This window comes from Mirounga angustirostris, unplaced genomic scaffold, assembly GCF_029215605.1.
Source record: "Mirounga angustirostris isolate CCGP_5_RB_7025 unplaced genomic scaffold, mMirAng1.0.hap1 SCAF_1, whole genome shotgun sequence".
Taxonomy (NCBI): Eukaryota; Metazoa; Chordata; class Mammalia; order Carnivora; family Phocidae; genus Mirounga; species Mirounga angustirostris.
In genome coordinates, this window is record NW_026991709.1 from 208,113,469 (window position 1) to 208,131,631 (window position 18,163).

The 18,163-nt window shown below is 54.5% G+C and overlaps 1 protein-coding gene across 14 annotated transcripts in view; it reads right to left on the minus strand.

The window, feature by feature from the left end:
* Positions 1–18,163, minus strand: part of DNM2 (dynamin 2) — an 85,897-nt gene that overhangs the window by 20,164 nt on the left and 47,570 nt on the right. For 4 of the 14 annotated variants that reach the window (XM_064571039.1, XM_064571023.1, XM_064571030.1 and 1 more), the window contains exons 6-13: positions 13,695–13,855; positions 10,884–11,026; positions 8,561–8,696; positions 7,293–7,360; positions 6,547–6,685; positions 4,158–4,244; positions 2,094–2,164; positions 634–663 (exon numbers count right to left, since the gene is read on the minus strand). In XM_064571039.1, coding sequence (XP_064427109.1) covers positions 634–663; positions 2,094–2,164; positions 4,158–4,244; positions 6,547–6,685; positions 7,293–7,360; positions 8,561–8,696; positions 10,884–11,026; positions 13,695–13,855 — 835 coding nt within the window. Of the gene's footprint in view, positions 1–633; positions 664–2,093; positions 2,165–4,157; positions 4,245–5,214; positions 5,354–6,546; positions 6,686–7,292; positions 7,361–8,560; positions 8,697–10,883; positions 11,027–13,694; positions 13,856–18,163 lie in introns of all 14 variants that reach the window. The other 10 variants (XM_064571070.1, XM_064571049.1, XM_064571046.1 and 7 more) reach the window with 4 other exon arrangements.

Here is an 18,163-nt window from a genome sequence, read left to right on the forward strand (position 1 = left end):
CTGGCTCCCACCTGCCCCTGGCAGCCGATGGAGCTGCCCCTTTCCCTTGCCTCTACCCAATCAGGAATGTCTTGCTATCGGGGACGGGGGGTGGGAGGGAGTGGGGAGTGGTGGGGGGAAGGAGTCCAAAGTCCTCCCGCCGGCCTACAGGGCCCTCCTGGCAACGGGGCCTGGGCTCTCACCTCCACCTTGCTTTGGTCTCCCCATGCCTCCCTGCTTCTTGGCCTTCCTTCCTTGTCTCCAACACTGTTTGGGTCCCCTGACTGTCACCTGGCGGTCTCTCCAGGCCACATCCCTTGCTCCACTTTCCTACAGCCCCTCACCTACTCTCCTCTCCAACTCTTGTCTGCCTTGTGACAAAGTGATCAGTAACACGTGTCCGGCCTGTGGGCTCTAGAAGGGCAAGGCTAAGTGTGGCTTGTTCACCGTCCTGCCCCAAAGGCCCCGCACCGGGCCTGGCTCCAAGATAGTGCTCCAAGGCTATCCAGCGGGCCCGCGGGGACATCCCCCCCCAAGGCTGGGACCCTGGCTTGTGCCTGGGCTGGGCGGAGCCTGGCACCCTGGGCCCCCGCGCCCAGCCAGGGCGACCCCGTTCACACACCAGGAAAAAGGCACACAGCAGGCAATACCCACCCGGTCACCAGCTGCTCAGTATAATAACAGCTGGGGGAAGTGGGAAGGCCCAGGAATCCAGAGGAAAGAGTGGAGTGGTCAAAGGAAAAACAGGAGAGATTGTGAGAAGGAACTGTGGATGAAGTGTGAGAAGCAGAGACATCAAGGTGAGGAAAACAGCAGCAAACCAAAGAGGGGACCAGCGTTTCCAGCCCCCACACACCTGGCTGCTGGGGGAAGAGGCGCAGGGGGTGCACCTGCGGTGCAGCCCGTGGTCAGGGTCCCCCCAGCCCTCCCAAAGCAGGGACGGCCCAACCAGGGCCCTTGGCTCATCTGGGCATGGGGAGCAGCTTCTGATCATGCCCTCATTCATTCGTTCATTCATTCATTCCTTCCACTCACCTACCAACTGCCCAGCAAAGATCAGCTGACCAACTGTGTTGAGTGCAATTGTACATGTTCCACTCAGTAAGTGCTTAGTCCAGCACAGAGACCCCTGAGCGAAAGATCCTCTTGTCCAGCCTGCTAGCCCAACACTGGGCTCTAACAGGCACTTCTCCACAAGAAAGCCTCCCTGCAACCCCGAGGCCAGGCCAGAAGGTGGCCCTCCGGACTCAACACAAGCCTCACACAGCCCTGACCCCAGCAGTGATGGCACTGTGTCTTAACTGGTTTGGTGCATGTCTGTCTCTGGCACGGGACCTTCCTTTGAGGGTGGGGACCTGGGTCTGTGCTTGCTCACTGCTGTGTCACAGAGCCTGGCACAGAGAACACACACCAGAAATGCTAAGCAAATGCAAGGAAGCTGGCTACTGCTGATTCCGTGATTCTGTTGGGCTCAGGCAAGAAGACCTTCAGGAGCCACCAGAACAATCTACATGACGCCCAAGCTGGCTGAGGGCGGGCCCAGGGGCTGGGGGAGTCAGTGAGTGATGCTTGAGGCCACGAGCATTTACATCTACATCATGCCAAAATCAGAGATCCCTGCGCTGGCCCCTTATCCAGGTGCCATGGAAAGTTCCAGTTTTGAATCTATGGTATATAGACGGAAGCCACGGAGGGCCTGGACAGCACCTCCCAGAGAGCAGCCCCCAGAGTCGGAGCCCAGAGCTCGTGAGACGCTCCGTGAAAGGGCCAAGTGCAGATGGGGGAGTCCGGGGAAAGCTGCACAGTTTATGGAAGGCTCTGAGAAGTCACGCAGGAAGGAAAGCATGCTGCCAGCCTCACCCTTCCCAAGGCGGCTGACCAGAGGTCGGCCCCACAGGAGGCATGTTGAGGACAATGAGGATGGGGGCTGCTGTTAGCCCAGGAAAGCTTCCAGATACCCCCAGGCGGCTCCAGGCTTCACCCCAGTACCCTGACAGAAAGACCCTCTTGCCCTAGTCGGCTGAGGGAAGCCAACTCGGCCACCTCCCTCGGGGCCTGGCTCTGAGGGCAGGCACTGGTGCCACCCACCAGCCACTGTCCTGAAAAGTACATACTTGGCAAATCCAATAAAGTCCTCGTGGTTCGTGTTGATGTAGGACTGCTCGATGTCAATCAGAAGAAGAATCTGGAAGAAAGTGGGGTTAGCTATGAGCACTGAGCTGAGCTTGGCGGGGATGGCAATGGCGGGAGCCCTTCCCACACCCACCAGCAGGGGGAGCTGGAACCATACTGCTTCCCAGGCACATACATACCTTGGGGTACATCTGCAGAGGGAAGGGGGCATGGGTACTTTGAACCTTCAGGGCCTCACAAAAAAGCAAGCCTGGGCCAACAGAGCAAAGTGAGGCAGCCGTGTGGCGGCTTCAGGCACAGCCTCTGGGGCTCACCACCTGGGCTGCAGTCTCGCTCGGCCCCTGCCTGGTGGTGGGACCCTTGGCCACAGGTTACTGAACAGTGGGAAGGGGCAACGAGAGGCCCGACTGCATAGGGTTAAATAATTCACAGCATGTTTAGAGTAGCGCCTGGCGTGTTGTAAGTGCTACATTAAAACAGCAAAGGCAGGGGCACCTGGGTGGCTCGGTCAGTTAAGCGTCTGCCTTCAGCTCAGGTCATGATCCCAGGGTCCTGGGATCGAGCCCCGCGTCGGGCTCCTTGCTCAGAGGGGAGTCTGCTTCTCCCTCTGCCTGCCGCTCCCCCCTGCTTGTTCTTTCTCTCTGACAGATAAATAAATAAAATATTTAGGGGCGCCTGGGTGGCTCAGTCAGTTAAGTGTCTGCCTTCGGCTCAGGTCATGACCCCAGGGTCCTGGGATCGAGCCCCGCATCAGGCTCCCTGCTGAGCAGGGAGCCTGCTTCTCCCCTGCCTGCCACTCCTCCTGCTTGTGCGCGCGCTCTCTCTGTGTCAGATAAATAAAATCTTAAAAAAACAAACAAAAAAAGAAACAAACAAAAACCCAGCGAAGGCAATTTGGCCAGGTGAGGGCATGAGAATGGAACACACAAACCCAGGCGACTAGGAGCCAGTCAGGATGTCATCTCAGCTAAGGGACAGGCCTTTACACAACACCCTGCCTCTTCCTGTCATTTCACTGTGCCTCTGAGCACTCAAGCGTGAAACACGCCAGGCACTTGGACCTTGTGGGATTGCTGGAAAATGCTGGGGGGCTCTGTGCATGGGAGCCACTGTTGCTGGTTTTATAAGCCTGAGCGCCATGGGCCAGAGCCCTGGGCCGGCGCCCAGAGGTGCTGGCCGTGGGACAACCAGGCACTCTGGCGTGGCGAAGGGACAGCCACGTCCCTGATGACAACAAAACTGGAATCTTTCAAGCTTTTGATACAACTTCCGGGCTACAGAAGCCACATGGGCTGGGGCGCAGGCTGACTGGGGGACCCTCTGAAGGACAAATGAGCCATGTCCTGCTCCACTGATGGTGACACGGGGGGCATCACACCCGAACCCAACACGGGGGCCTGTTCTGGTTTGAACAAACACCGGCGAAGAGGTCACGGTGGACGACTGGGGGGAGGGGCCGAGACCAGATGAGGGTCCCACGGGGACGAAAGGACAGCCGTGGGCTCACTGGGCACGTGACAGGTGAGACCCGTGCCACAGCGGTGTGGGGACCGGCCCCACTCTCTGTCCTTGTGTGTGCCTGGACGGTCTCCACGAGGGAACTGTTAAAACCTAAAAAGCACCCACACATCCTCTGCTGGGCGAACGGGTAAGTAAGCTGTGGCCCACGCACACCACGGGACACCACTGAGCGATCAACAGCAACAACCTTCGCAAACACCCCGTACAACAGGGATGAGTCCTGAACGCTCTACGCTGAGTGAGGGAGGGCAGAACCAAGATGCTACATACTACATGCGTCCATTTGAGTGACATTCTGGACAAGGGAGCAGACCAGTTGTTGCCAGGGCCTGGGGGCTGGGGTTGGCGGTGGGGCAAAGGACAGGAATTTTGAGGGTCACGGAGGTGGGGGTCTGACTGAGGTGGGGGTCACCTTGCTTTACACATCTGTCATTATTCAAGGCAATGTATGCTCAAGATTTAAGCACATTAAAAAAATTACACACATAAATTATACCTGAAAAGTCAAACAAAAAGCCAATTACCTGGTCCTTGGTTCTCCCCTCCCGTTCCCGGATGTAGGTAGTGACGATTCGCTCCGTCTCTTCTCGCAAGCGGGGGTAGGAGCTGAGCTGGGGGTTGGGGGGGGTGGTGGCATTGGTTGAGTCCTCGTGGCACAGGAAACAACATGAACCACAGAGAGAACACGGGGGAAGGGAAGTGACCAGGGGTGGGCCTACCGAGTCCCCACCGCACTCCTGTCTCATAGCTGCCCTAGCTGGGAGACAAGAAGGGGACGGTGGGGCGACGGTGTGCCAGACAGAGTGACAGGGCGCCCACGCACGAGCAGAGATGCTTTTTGAGAGTGGATCTGAAGGTGGAAAGTGGCAAGAGAAAGTGGGTGGTGTGTGTCTACTGCCCGAGAGTGATGGCCACCCCCTCCGCCCAGCACGGGGTGAGAGCAAGGACACCAAGCCTAATCAGGGCCAGCGGGCCAGTGGGGTGGGAACTCTCGCCCAGCTCGTGAGTGAGTAGCGCCTGTTCTAGGATGACGGGAGCGGCATCTGGGCTATCTACCTCAGAGGGACCTCCTTACAGAAGGCTCTTCCCCGATCCTAACTGAACCAAACACAGAGAAGCCCACCCTCCAAGGTTTGGGTTAAGTCCGCGTGTTGGGGAAAACTGAGCGGACGGTCAAAGTCACTAGTGGAAAGCCTCTGAATTGCCCCTTAACACACAAACTCGCAGGTCCGCACACCAATCACAGTTCACGCTGGGTGACGGGTGGAGACCCTCTTCCTCTAATTAGGGGTTCCGGGAACAGGCGCGCCGCTCGTCCCCACTGCCTGCTTGGTGACTGTCCCTGGCAACACCCCAGGCCTCCCGTCCCCATCAGAGCCCAAACTGGAAACGTGGAACACCTAGGCACTGCGACTCCCCCCTCTCGTCTGCCAGGCAAAGTTGAGATGCTGCCAAGCAAAAGGTGGCCCACGGAAGGGGGTGCCTGCTGAGGCAGACTTTCCAGATGCGCAGGTGGAGACTAACATGGGGGGAGAGGAGATGCGGGACAAATGCGCAGGTGACAACAAAACCTTCGGTTACCTTCTCGGCACACTTTTTAATGACCGTGGCCAGCTCTGAGACCACGAGATCAACACACTTCAAACTCGGCTCTTTAAGCTTTACAATCTGTTTTTTCACAATGGCTTCAAAGGCCATGTCGGGGGTGAAGAGCCCCGTCCTGGGTCATGCGGAGGGCGGGATGAGGTAGAAAGACACCCAGGGACAGTGCAGGCCACACACGTGGGATGGGAGACAGAAAGAGAAGAAAGGAGAGTCAGCTGGTTAGTGACATGCAAGTAGGAGCCTGTGCCCGCATTTGCCCCGGAAGCTGCTTCAGATCAAGGAGGAGTCCTGGGTCGGAGGGCAGGCTGGGGCCGGGGTGGGGCTGGGGGTCAGTATCACCATTCAGACGGCGAAGGGAATGTGAAGCCCTCGAATTTTCACACCTGTGACAGGGGACTCTGGGACAATAATCTCCACCCCATCTAGGTTTTTCTCTCTCTCCCTTTTCTAATCGAAGAAGCTTAAGAAGCAAATGTGGGCTGTTCCAGACTGAGACAGAAGGCTCAAGCAGAGTTTCCCTGCCTTAGGAGACTGACCCAGGGCTCTGGGGCCTCTGCGGACGTGCAAGCATAAACCGCCCGCTGGGAAGGACTTCAGCTGTCCGGCCAAAGCGTGCTGCCCTGGGAACCAGGACCGCGGGGGAGCCCAGGGCGTCCCGCCGGCCAGAGATGGTGGCCCGTGAACACCAGCACACAGATGCCTGGGGCCTAGTGGCTGGGAGGACGTGCTGCCTGGGGGGACAGCTCCACACCCGGAGGGAGCCAGGGCTGCTGGTGGAGGCAGCAAGGAGCGGAGCCAGCTTTGCTGGGCCGGACACCCACTCAGTCTGCTGTCAGCATTCGGACCTCTCTTAGTGCCTTGGGGACAGAGAAGTGGCTGGCTCCAGAAAGCCTGAGGGTGCCAGGCATTCGTTAAGAAGGGGTGACGGCTTGGGGGGGGGATTCAGGGAGCTTGGCCTCCCAACAGCTGACGCGGGGTCCCTCTCTGCTTCCCAGAAGGCAGCAAAGCGACAGCCCAACGAAACCCCCACGTCCATCAGACACATGCTAGGCTTGGTATCAGGGTCCCAGGGAGCCCTGCCCACCAGTCAGGCCAGTTCTGGAGGCTTGGCGCACCCCCCCTCCCTCCCAGACATCGCACCCAGTCCAACGCCGCCGCCCGAGCCCCAGGGAGAAGGCCACATTCTTGGAAACTGAGGCAATCTGGGTGGGGGGAAGGGCAAAGGCTGGAGCAGCACTGGGAGCCTGATACCAAACCCCCATACCCCCGCTTCCAAGGCCAGGAGTCACCCTGCCAAGGGCCCAATACCTTACTGGTACACTGCCTAACTGTATTGATTAGCTCCTGGATAACCAGGTCGACACATTTCAGACAGGGCTCTTTCAGCTTGACGACCTGCTTTTTCACAATGGCCTCGAATGCCAAGTCCGGGGTGAAGAGCCCGGTCCTAAAACCATCCGTACCCGGGGGTAGGGGAGATAAGTCAGAGAGAAACAAAGCACGGTCAGCAATTTCATAGGCACGGGCCAGGGCCCCGAGACTGAGTCAGGTCTGGGGGTCGGATGCCTGCATCCACTGCCTGGAAACCCACAGGATGACCCGAGGACCCCAGGGTTGATGGAAGACTGGACAACCAGAGTGACTACTTTTGTCGGATAACAGAGGGGACCTAGGAGTCTCACGGGGGACCTGTGATGGGGACGCATGCTGGGTTCCTATAATCGTGACTCAGCTCTGGCTCCCCGCAACCCCCCGGGGCAAAGCTACAGTGAGCTTTCTAAGCTGGGCTCATGCCAACTGACTGGGCAGTTTAACCTACATTTAACCCAAGGGCGGCAAGCAGCCCCGTGGCCTACAACAGATCCACACAAGACAGCACATCCGCCCTCGAGTGCCCTTGGAGGCCCACAGGAGAACTTAAAGCTACCAAAAACCACCCAGGAGCCCTCTCCAGGCCTCACACTCAGGGCACCTGGAGGGATAGGGGACCAACTGGCTGGAGAGTGGCGCCGCGGAGCTGAAGGGAACATGGCAGCTCTCCCCTTGGAACTTGCCTGACTCCGTGGATGTTCTTAATGGCGTAGCTGATCTCGCGCCGTAAATCCTTCTCGTCAAACTCCATCTGAGAGCAGACAAATCACTCACATGCAAAGAGGTACCTGCGGCACCCCCACAACAGGTGTGTATTTGGGGAACGTATGTCCTGTGTGTGGCTGTTTTCACACGACAGACTATTTCACTGGTCAAAATTTTTAAAAACATTAAAACCCAATTTCAGCGAGGATGGTTTGAAATGAACACTCTCACTCTCTCTCAGAGGGAACATGAATTCACATAAACTTTTTTATGGACTATTTGGCAGTACCAATCAAGGTCCTCCAAACACGTAACTATACTCTCAGGCAGTTTTAAATGGTCTAGAAACCTACCTCGAGGAATTCATAAGAATTAGTTATGTTCATAGAACTATTCGTAACTGCTAAAAAATGTGAAAACAACTTAAATGTCTAATAATGGGAGACTGGTTCAATGTATGATGGGACATCCATAAGATATTATCTTGCCATTAGCAATGCATGAAATGTAAATGATTGGTTTGGAAAGATGGCCACCATATGAAAAAAGCAGGGTACAGAGACACAATAAATCGTTTTTCAAGTATGGATGAGCAGATGTGCTGTGTTGTGTGTATGCTGGGGACTTACCCGTTTGCACAGAAATAATCCTGAAAGGGCAAACACCGAGATGCTAACGGGAGTTGTCTGCAGATGTTAGGATTATGGGTGTTTTCATCCCTTTAGCTTTTGATCTTCTACTGAAAATAATTTTACTGGTTTTCATAAAAATGATGTATGAAAAGCATAAAACTTCAAGCAAATAAAAAAAAATCTCAAATCCCACAACTGACATTTTTATGAGTATTCTTGCAGATCTGTCTATGCAAAGACACACATCGAGACACAGCCTTCATGTGGAAGGGTGCTGTAAATATTATCTGTATGCTATGCTATACGTGTTGGCTCCTTAACCTGCTTTTTTTCCCCTTCACCACGAGGAGGGCATTTTCCCATGAGAATCGACCTATGATTTCTATGTATTTTGCAAAGAATGTGTATTGGTTTTCGTCAGAGGGCAAAAATGGAACTTTCCTATGGGTCTGCTGCACACCTCGAAGCTGCCTGCTCAGGGAAGGAAGCCCAAAGGTGACATCTCCACCACCTCCGCCCACAGTAGGCAGAAGCCTGGAGGCAGGAGCTCAAGACCCCCTGGCCTGGGAGGAGGCCCTGACCAGAGTCAGGAGGGCCCAGCCCGGTAGCGCTACCTTCACCAGCTCAAAGGGAAACCGCTCATGGAAGATGCGATTGATTCGGGCACCCCCGGAGAGCTCCAGCGTGTCCACTTGGTCTCCAGAGCCTTCGATCCTCTTTTCAAAGTCCACCCCAAACTGCTGGACCATCCTACCAGGAAAAAGAGAACCCGAACATCAGAGGGGAGGTTGTGACACAGCTCCAGAATCACGCTCTGAGTCAAGCCGTGGCTTATATGCTCCTTTTCATTTTTTTAGCAGCACGATGTACGCGTAGACCAAAACAAATAAATTACAGGACTACCCATGGCACGCAATCACGACACGCCAGGCCCGCTCTATGGGCCCAGTACAGTGATTGGTGGGTAGCAGTTTTTACTCCCATTTTGCAGATGGTAAGAGTGGGGGGTGAGGTCACAGCTTAGCAACCTCTGCCCTGACCAGGCAGAACTGTGAGTGAAAAGGTAGCCCCTCCACACAATTCAGGTGTCTTTGCCCCTCTGAGCCTCTGAGCCTCTGCATAGTGAGTTGATCTTAACAGTGTCCCCACATGGGGTCATTGTGAGGATTCAAAGAACTTCTAGATTTTATTAACTCCAAGAAATCACCAATCCTAAAGAGCACTATTAGTCTGTACCCCCACAAAAAAGAAAAAATGCCAGAAAAACTGGCTAATTAATGGTGATTCACCTCAAACTTCTGAATTCAGGGAAGTTAAAATGTTTTTCTTTTTAAAAAGTGCTCACATAATTGATGAAATATGTTAATACCACACATGGGCCCTTGGAACCCAGCCCAGCCCTTAAAAAGGTCTCCAAGTGTTGCTGATTAGTACTGTGACCATGTGAGCAGCGGAAAACTAAAGTGTGTATTAGTGTTTGGTTTTTCTTAGCATTTCTAGTTGTTTCCCCAGTTTCTTGCACTGTCTGCCTTAATCATTTCTGGATCTCTGCCCCCCTCCAAATTCTTGATGTCCTCAAGTTCTGCGTGCAGTCTGCCCTGAAGGGGAGCTGCTGCAACTGAGGGACCAGCCCCCACTGGGCCAGCAGCATGAAGCACAGTTTGCTAGCGAAGAGATGCTCAGCGCTCGTGAGCAAACACGGCTGATGCCTTCAAGACGCCGGGGCAGCCAGGCGTGGCTGCCAGTGAATAGGGTTCTCCCTGGACACCCGGTGGGAGGGCAGGCATAGGGTGATCTCAGATCCCAAGAAACTCTTTGCCCACAAGAAGTAAACAGTGTTAAGTTTGAGCATAAAAGCATTCTCACCCCTGAACCCTCCACCATGCAGTGCTGAGTGGCGGGGGGCGGGGAGGGATGGACACGGACAGCAGGGTTATGATGGCCATTGCGGGTGGTGTCCCTCTGGTGTGTCCAGGGGAGGAGCCACATGGGTGGCACCATCTGCCTTATGAGCTGCCAGGGAGTTTCTGGATCGCACTCTAGCCAAGCACCCAGGGTTCCTGGTAGTCCAGAAACTGGGAATACAGTGGCAAGAGAAGCCTTGAGAGAGAGAGAGCCTGGGATCGTGGGGCACACCTACCCCCTGCCTCACAGCAGGACGGCTGTGAAGAGTCCCCCACAGCTCTTAGCTGGGACAGTGAGCACCGACTCAGGGTCCGAGTGAGAATTCCAAGGACAGAGCAGAGAGAGCTGGCTCCCACCCCAGTCCCCCATGTCTGTCCTCCCCACGGCCACCAGAGGGCGCCTATGATACCTGAATCAGGGCCATCCCTCCTCTGCTCAGAACCCTCCATGGATCCCACCTTACTTGGAGCAAAAGCCCAATTCCTCCCTGTGGCCCACAAAGACCTGAATCTCTGCCCCGTCCCCTTCCTTCCTCCACTCTGCCCCTCACTCGTTCTGTTCTGTCATACAGCCCCCTCCAACACTGCAGACCACAGTCCTGCCTCAGGGCCTCTGCACTGGCCAGGCCCCCATCCCTGACCTCTCCAGGTCTTTGCCTGACTCTGTCTCAGCGCAGCCTTCTTGACCACTCTGTTTTAAATGGCACCCCCAGGCCCATCCCGGCACCCTAGCCCCTTCCCCACATTAATATTTCACCATTTAATGCACGACGTGTTTTCTTACTTATTTTCTGTCCCATCCCTCCCCCATCCCCGTCCTAAGCACACGGGGCAGGGATTGCTGTCTGCCCCATTCACTGTGGCAACCCCAGGGCTCAGGACAGGGCCCCGCACATAGGAGGCTCTCCACAAATGTTACACTAAGTGAACAGATGGACAACTGAGGACCGGCACCCAGCCTGGACCTGGGACCCTGTGGCTGGGCAGAGGACCCCATGAGCCAGGCTGGGGGGCTTGGGGGGGAAGCACGTACTGCAGCAAGGCTTTGGTTTTGCGGGTGGGGTCATCGGGCCGGAAGTTCTTGTACTCCTCCACCTCCTTCTCCAGGGATAGCAGCTGGCTCTGCAGCTTGCTCCGCAGGGCTGGCAGCGACTCCCTGATGTGGTTGGTCAGTTGCTGGGGAAGGGAGAGAAGCCAGAACTCAGAGGTTAGGACAGGCGGGATGCCGGGAAGGGGCCGGCCCGTAGCACCTTCCAAGGACCGATGCCAAGATGCCCCACTGAGCCCAGCACACCACCCAGCCTCAGGAGAAAGCCAGGGAACTCTCCGGCTGGAGTCACACTAGTGGTTGGGCCAAGGAGAGGTGGTCCCCGTAGGGCAGCTAACCAGGCTGTCCGCGCCGCAGGGTCCACATGACACGTGTGCCGACCAGCAACAGCCTCCCACAAGTGCTCTGGTGAGAGGCCCAGGAGGCCACCCAAGGACCCACGCACTGAAGGACTGGCCCGTGGGTGACGGTCCACGTGGGCCATGGAACAACAGGCAGATGGAGAGACGCAGGGACGGGCCCTATAAACTAAGATGGAAACAAACTCCCCAATGAAAGGAACGTAACAGCATGTGCTTCCTTCTGTGGAAGACAGGGAAAAGGAGGAACGTAGTTTTAGCTGCCCGAACAGAGAGAAGGAAGCTCTACGGGAAGCAAAAGTGGAAGCAAGGCCGGAGTGGGGCAGGCGGGTAGGAAGGGGGCCTCTCCTTGTGGCCTCTTCTCCTCTCCTCTTCTGCTTTGGAATCATGGGGTGTTAACTGCTCACGAGTTGTGAGAGGAAGCAGCGCTGCAGAAAAGGTTACAGCATGAGCCTCAGGATGGGTGGTGAGAGAAAACGTGAGAGAGAACAGAAAACAAACCGTTGTTAAGGGAGGGAAAGAAGTAAGGGAAGGCAAGGGAAAGAAAGGGGAGAGGGAAGGGAGGAGGGAGAGGGAGGTAGTGATGGGGGGCATTACAGACACAGTGGTCTCTCCAGGCCCTGAGCGTTGCTAGAAGGCAGCCCAGTTAGTGGTGACACTGGCCACCGCTGGGGAAAGGACCCAGCACCACATGGGAAGAAATGGGTCACTGTATTTGGGCTGTATGACTTTATTTTTTATTTTAATAGAGAGAAAGAGAGACGCGCGGGCAGGAGGGAGGGAACAAAACAAAAGCCATAAAAGCAGCTAATACCCTAAAAGTGAAAAGAAGCCCTTGCTGCCATCTTTCCCACAACAGACAAGAATTTACTAGCGTCCATCCTCAAGCTACAAAAAAGGTGTGAGGGAGCCTCACACTCGGTGCTTATGAATCTGATGGCCCTGCTGAAGTCCTCTGTGGTTGGGGGCTCTGCCCCAGCGGCTGGTCCCAGACCCCTCTGGGAGCCGCAGGCCTTTAAGGGGGGCATGGAGGCTACACGCTCTACAGACCTTCACCCCGGTGTCTAACAGCATCCTAGAGCACGAGAGCAGCCCTGCTGTGATCACGGGGAAATGCGGGGCGGGGGTGGGCACAGCTCCAGGAAGTGCCACGATGCAGAGCCAGGCCCCCCAGAGGCCAGCCAGGCCCCCACCAACTGCGGGGCATTTTACTTCCCTTCTTCCCCCTTCTTCGCCCAGGCCAACCGCTTCCTCCCACTGGACACGTTCCGTCCCCTTTGCTCCCCTCAGCTGCCCCCTCTGCCTTCCTGTTCTGCACTGGCTCTTCCTGGCCCCCATCGTGCCTTCATGTGGGGACGTGCTCCGAGGCTGCGCCCCCACATTCGAAATATGCCTTTCCTGAGGACACAGCCCTGCTTGGGCGTTGCCACTGTGCCCCCACCGCCTGCCTGACTGTGGCTCTGAGTTCCTCCCCCCTTCTGGGAAGCTGCCACCAAGTATCCAAAGGGCACATCTTGCAACCCTGGGTGGACAAACCAGGACTGACCCTAAGGACAGACACGGCCTGTCACAGCGTGCCTACGTAATCCCCCATCAGGGATTTTACTCTCCAGAGAAATCCACACACGAGCCGTATGATGGTATTCACATTAACGGCCACCTTCGTGGTCGCTCTCCAAAGAGAGCCTGGCGGGACAGCCTGTGGCCCGTGCGTTCAGAGACCACGACGCAGCCACGAGAAAGAACGGGGAAGGGTGCTTTTCGGCCCGGCCAGCGCTCCAGAAGACAGCACTGAGCAGAAAAACCCAAATGCGGGGCGGGGGGGGGGGGGGGGGGGGGAGAAGCATCCACAACTACGTCATCCTTTACGGTAAGAAAGGGAGAACTGTGATTCTTGAAAGTCCTTTTTGCTTCTATGGACAGAAAGAAGAGCAGGCACAGTTGACAGTGGGTCCCGCGGGTGGAAGGGGGGGCAGACGGGGGCACCTCACAGCATGCTCGTGGTTTCTGAAAGCTGAGAATACGTTCCCGGTACAGAAAGAGCGGCCAGTGATGGTTCCCAGCTGACACCCAGGGGACAGGGGCTCAGACAGGCTGGGCCACCTGGTCAGAGGTGGGGCTAGGCTTCAGCCCCGCAGAGGTCCCGTCCAGCGCTCCTGGGCACCCTGCCTTGGTGAGGGCCAGGCCATTGTCACCAGGTCACCGACACCAGGAACTGTATGTAAACCTCTGGGTACGCTGATTAGACAATTCCAAGTATTTAATTATAATTAAAATAAAAGCAACAATAACAGCAATGGAGATAATTGTGCCGCTAGAGACTCACGGAACAACCCCCCTTCGTCAGGCCCCGAACCAAATGTGGCTGGGACCCATGTTGCTCTGGACCACGGCCAGCAGCGTAGCAGACTACACCGGCACAAAACCCTGGCCGTACCTGATTCAGGGTCTTCTGCAGGTGCGGGGTGCCCATGCGGTCGGCCATGTGCCGGTAGGCCGGGTGGGAGAGGAAGAACTTTCTCTCGGCTGCCAGCGCCGCACGGATGTCCTTCTTGCCCTCGATGTCCTTCTGGCTGCGGTTTACCACGCCGATGTAGCCTGTGGGGACAGACGGTCAGGGCAGGGGCAGTGCCAGGCAGGCCAAGGTGCCTGGATGCCCACCATGGACCCTGTCCCATAGGTCACTCACAGACCGGGCCACAAGCCAGACCGTTTCCTCAGAAACGCGGAGAACATGAACACAAAGAGCAGTCCCGAAAAGCAACAGAAGTGTCTGGAGGAAGGAGGGGTGACGCCCGGCCTGGTGTGAGGTGGGGGACAGAGGAAAGCTCTGGAGAAGATGAAACCCCCAAACTGAGCTTTAGAGACAAGAAAACCACCTCAAAAAAGAAGGGGGAGAGGGACCAGCTCATCTTTTTTTTTTTTTTTTTTTTAAGATTTTATTTATTTGACAGAGAGAGACAGCGAGAGCAGGAACACAAGCAGAGGGAGTGGGAGAGGGAGAAGCAGGCTTCCCGCCGAGCAGGGAGCCCGATGTGGGGCTCGATCCCAGGACCCTGGGATCATGACCTGAGCTGAAGGCAGACGCTTAACAACTGAGCCATCCAGGTGCCCGAGGGACCAGCTATCTTGCCAGGTATTAAAACCTGCTCTAGGGGCACCTGGGTGGCTTAGTCATTAAGCGTCTGCCTTCAGCTCAGGTCATGATCCCAGGGTCCTGGGATCGAGCCCCACATCGGGCTCCCTGCTCGGCGGGAAGCCTGCTTCTCCCTCTCCCACTCCCTCTGCTTGTGTTCCTGCTCTCGCTGTCTCTCTCTGTCAAATAAATAAATATTTTAAAAATAAATAAATAAAATATATAAAACCTGTTCTACAGCTGTTATGTTTGTAAAGGTTGGATATGTATATACAGAGAAATGAATAGAACAGAACAGAAAAAAGTCCAAAACCACACATGGCGGGCAGGTGGGAATGATGGCTAATGCTTTGGAGCCAACGGGAGGGAAGCTTTTTAGAGATGATTGTATTTGGGTTAAAATTTTTTGTATCAGACACAAGAAAATGGTAACCATGACTACATGAGAAATGGGACTTGTGGGCGGGGCTGGACGACCTTTGGAACCATTCTAGAATTCTTTAATCATAGAAAACAGGATTTAAGATCAAAATGCTAATGTGAAGAAAAGATCTGCCCTCTTCGGACATGAAGCAACTGGAAGAGAAGAGAATGGGGATGGTGTTCAAAAAACCAGAACAGGGGCACCTGGGTGGCTCGGTCAGTTCAGAGTCCGACTCTTGATCTCAGCTCAGGTCTTGATCTCAGGGTTGTGGGTTCAAGCCCCATGTTGGGCTCCGCCCTGAGCATTGAGCCTACTTAAAAAAAAAAAAAATCCAGAATAGTCATGGGTCCCCAAGTGTGGATGCAAAGCGCCCAGCAATATGGGTGTGTGGGTGGGTGTCATGGGACACCAAGAACTCAGCCGAGTGGCATGACCCACGGTAGGTGCTCAATAAACAGACGGGGGGATTGTTTTCATCCTGACTGACATAATGAAAGTTGGAGAGGTAGACTGGGGAGAGGTGGCAAAAGGCCCAAAGAGATCCATACACAGATATACCCCGCTCTCAGTGGGGGGCATTCAAGCTTTCCCTTGGGGAGGAGGGGAGTGGTGTCTGCCTGCCATTTATCCTGCCAAGTCTTGTGCAGGACTGGTTACCTTTCATTCTCTCCATCTTTGCCATTATGTCCATTTTACAGATGAAGGGAAATGACCAAGGTGAGGTCACAGAGAGGGGCCGCAGGAGAACTCAGATGTGAGCCCAGACTGGTGAGAAGCCCAAACTCACTATCATCCACACAACAGTAAGCAGGAGGAAACAGCAGGGAGCAGAGACAGTGGTCTGGCTGGGATTCTGGTTCCTAAAAGCACAGGAGCTCTGAGTCTTCTGTAAGTCAAGAAAAAGGATGCAGCTGGGAGATTCTAAAAGGCACAGGACAAGAGGAGAACACTGAGGGTGGGAGGCCTGAGGGCATAAGTTGGGAGCCAGACAGAGTGGGGCGAGGAAGGGCTGACTTTCTTAGAAACAGAGAGGACAGAGGAGGGCAGACACAGACAACAGTGAGGGAGGAGGAAGGAAGCTGAAGAGGTCTGTGTCATCCAGCCACCCAGCACCAATGCTGAGCCCAGGTAGCATCCTTCGGGGACTAAAATTTAGGCCCCAGTACATGTGGGAAGAGCACGGGGTGGGGGTGGCTGGCAGAGGGGATGGGGACATGTGGGGTCTGCTTCCCTCTTCGGCACCAACCCTTCCTTCCTAAACCTCTGATGCAGATGCACTCTTTGGCTCCTGACCCTGGCAGCCACCTCTCCTTACTCAATGGCTCAGCACGGATGGGGGAAGGTTGGAAACCAAGGTCCGAATGTTGTCCCATGCCCATCCCACACCTGGAGGAGGGAATCTGTGGGGGCCAAGGAAAAGATCTAAATGGCGTGCCGAGGGTGCCTACAGCTGACAGCAGATCCCCCGAGGGAAGGAATGGGGCAAGAAAGGAAAGCAATTAAGAAAATGGCTTAAAAATTTTTTAAAAATTAAAGCCTAGATGGACACTCAACACCATGCCACAGTGACAAACAGCAATAACCTCAGTGTCCAACAAATAGGGATTGAGTAACGGCCCACAAATCCTCATATAAGGGATTCCACAGGACCTCTTGAAGTCACCTTGAAGAATATTTGCCTGTCATGGGGAAACACTCTGCTGTTCTGCTCAGTGAAATGGAAAAGTAGGTCACAAAGTGGCAGGACACTGGAGAGCCGGCATTCCAAACCAGCTCTGTCACATCCTACTTTTGTGAGCTGGGACAAGGTATTCAGCTTCTCTGTGCCTCAGTTTCTTCATCCATAAAATGGGGATAGGAACAGAGCCACTGCATAATCTGGATTGTTAGCAGGATTCAATGAGCTCGCCCGCACACATCAAGGGCACAGAGCAGTGCCTAGTACGTAACCGACACTTAATAAGTATTTGCTATTCTAATTTTTTGAGAAGAAAAATATTTAGGCTATTCCTGTCAGAAGATCTAAACTTGATCCTAAACCTGAACCTTATCAGGTTCTCCATTTAGATTTAATTACCAATTTATAGGGAACAATTGGCCCAATCCCAAGTGTGGGCCACGATCTGGTTTCTTCCACAAAAAATGGTATAAGAGGGGAAAAAAAGGGGCTGGTGAGGGAGCTGTTCAACCAGAAACGTAGGTATTTATGTGTAAAATGATATGATGCCAAGGATTTGCTTTGTAGTCCCCCAGGAAGCAAATAAGGGGAGGACATTCAGGGATTTGAGATTAGCTGTGTACAGTTGGTAACACTAAGGCTGGGTCCATGGGGGCTCCTCGTACTTCTCTCTCTCCTTTCAAGAATGTTTTTTAAATGTTCAAATAGAAAGTAAGCATGAACATTAATAAAAATTATGAATCCTGGGGCACCCGGGTGGCTCAGTCAGTTAAGCATCCAACTCTTGGTTTCAAGCTCAGGTCATGATCTCAGGGTCATGGGATCGAGCCCCACATCAGGCTCCATGCTCAGCAGGGAGTCTACTTGGGATTCTCTCTCTCCCTTTCCCTTTGCCCCTCCGACTCGGGAGCTCTCTCTCTCTCAAATAAGTAAAATCTAAGAAAGAAAGGGAAGGAAGGAAGGAAGAAAGGGAGGGAGGGAAGGAGGGAGGGAAGGAGGGAGGAAGGGAGGGAGGGAGGGAGGGAGGGAGGGAGGAAGGAAGGAAGGAAGGAAGGAAGGAAGGAAGGAAGGAAGGAAGGAAGGAGTTATGAATCCTGGGGCCCCTGGGTGGTGCAGTCAGTTAAGCATCCAACTCTTGGTTTCAAGCTCAGGTCGTGATCTCAGGGTCATGAGATCCGGCCACGTGTCGGGCTCCAACCTCAATGCAGAGTCTGCCTGAGACGCTCTCTCTCCCCCACCACCCCTCCTCTCTCAAATAAATAAATAAATCAGAAGGACGGAAGGAAGGAAGGGAGGGTGGGAGGGAGAAAGGAAAGGAAAGGAAAAGGAAAAGGAAGAAAAGAAGCTAATTAATTAATTATGCATCCTGGGGAACATTTTTGGGAGGAGAGCCACAAGGTAGGAACTAGTGGGAGAGGGGGTGCTGTGGATGACTCTGGTTTCCCTTTTCTGTAGGTTTGTTTATGTTCCCCAAGTGAGCAGGTGTTAACTGTGTAAATGGAAAGTCAACGTGTACAAATCAGAAGAAAAAGACATGAAAAAGCAGTTACTCTGGGCTGTGGGGAAACAGGCAGTGGTGGGTGCTTATTTGTGCATACTTCCTGGCATCGGTCCAGGTTTCGGTAACGATAAGGACAAAAACATTGTCATTTGAACCTCCTCCCAGCC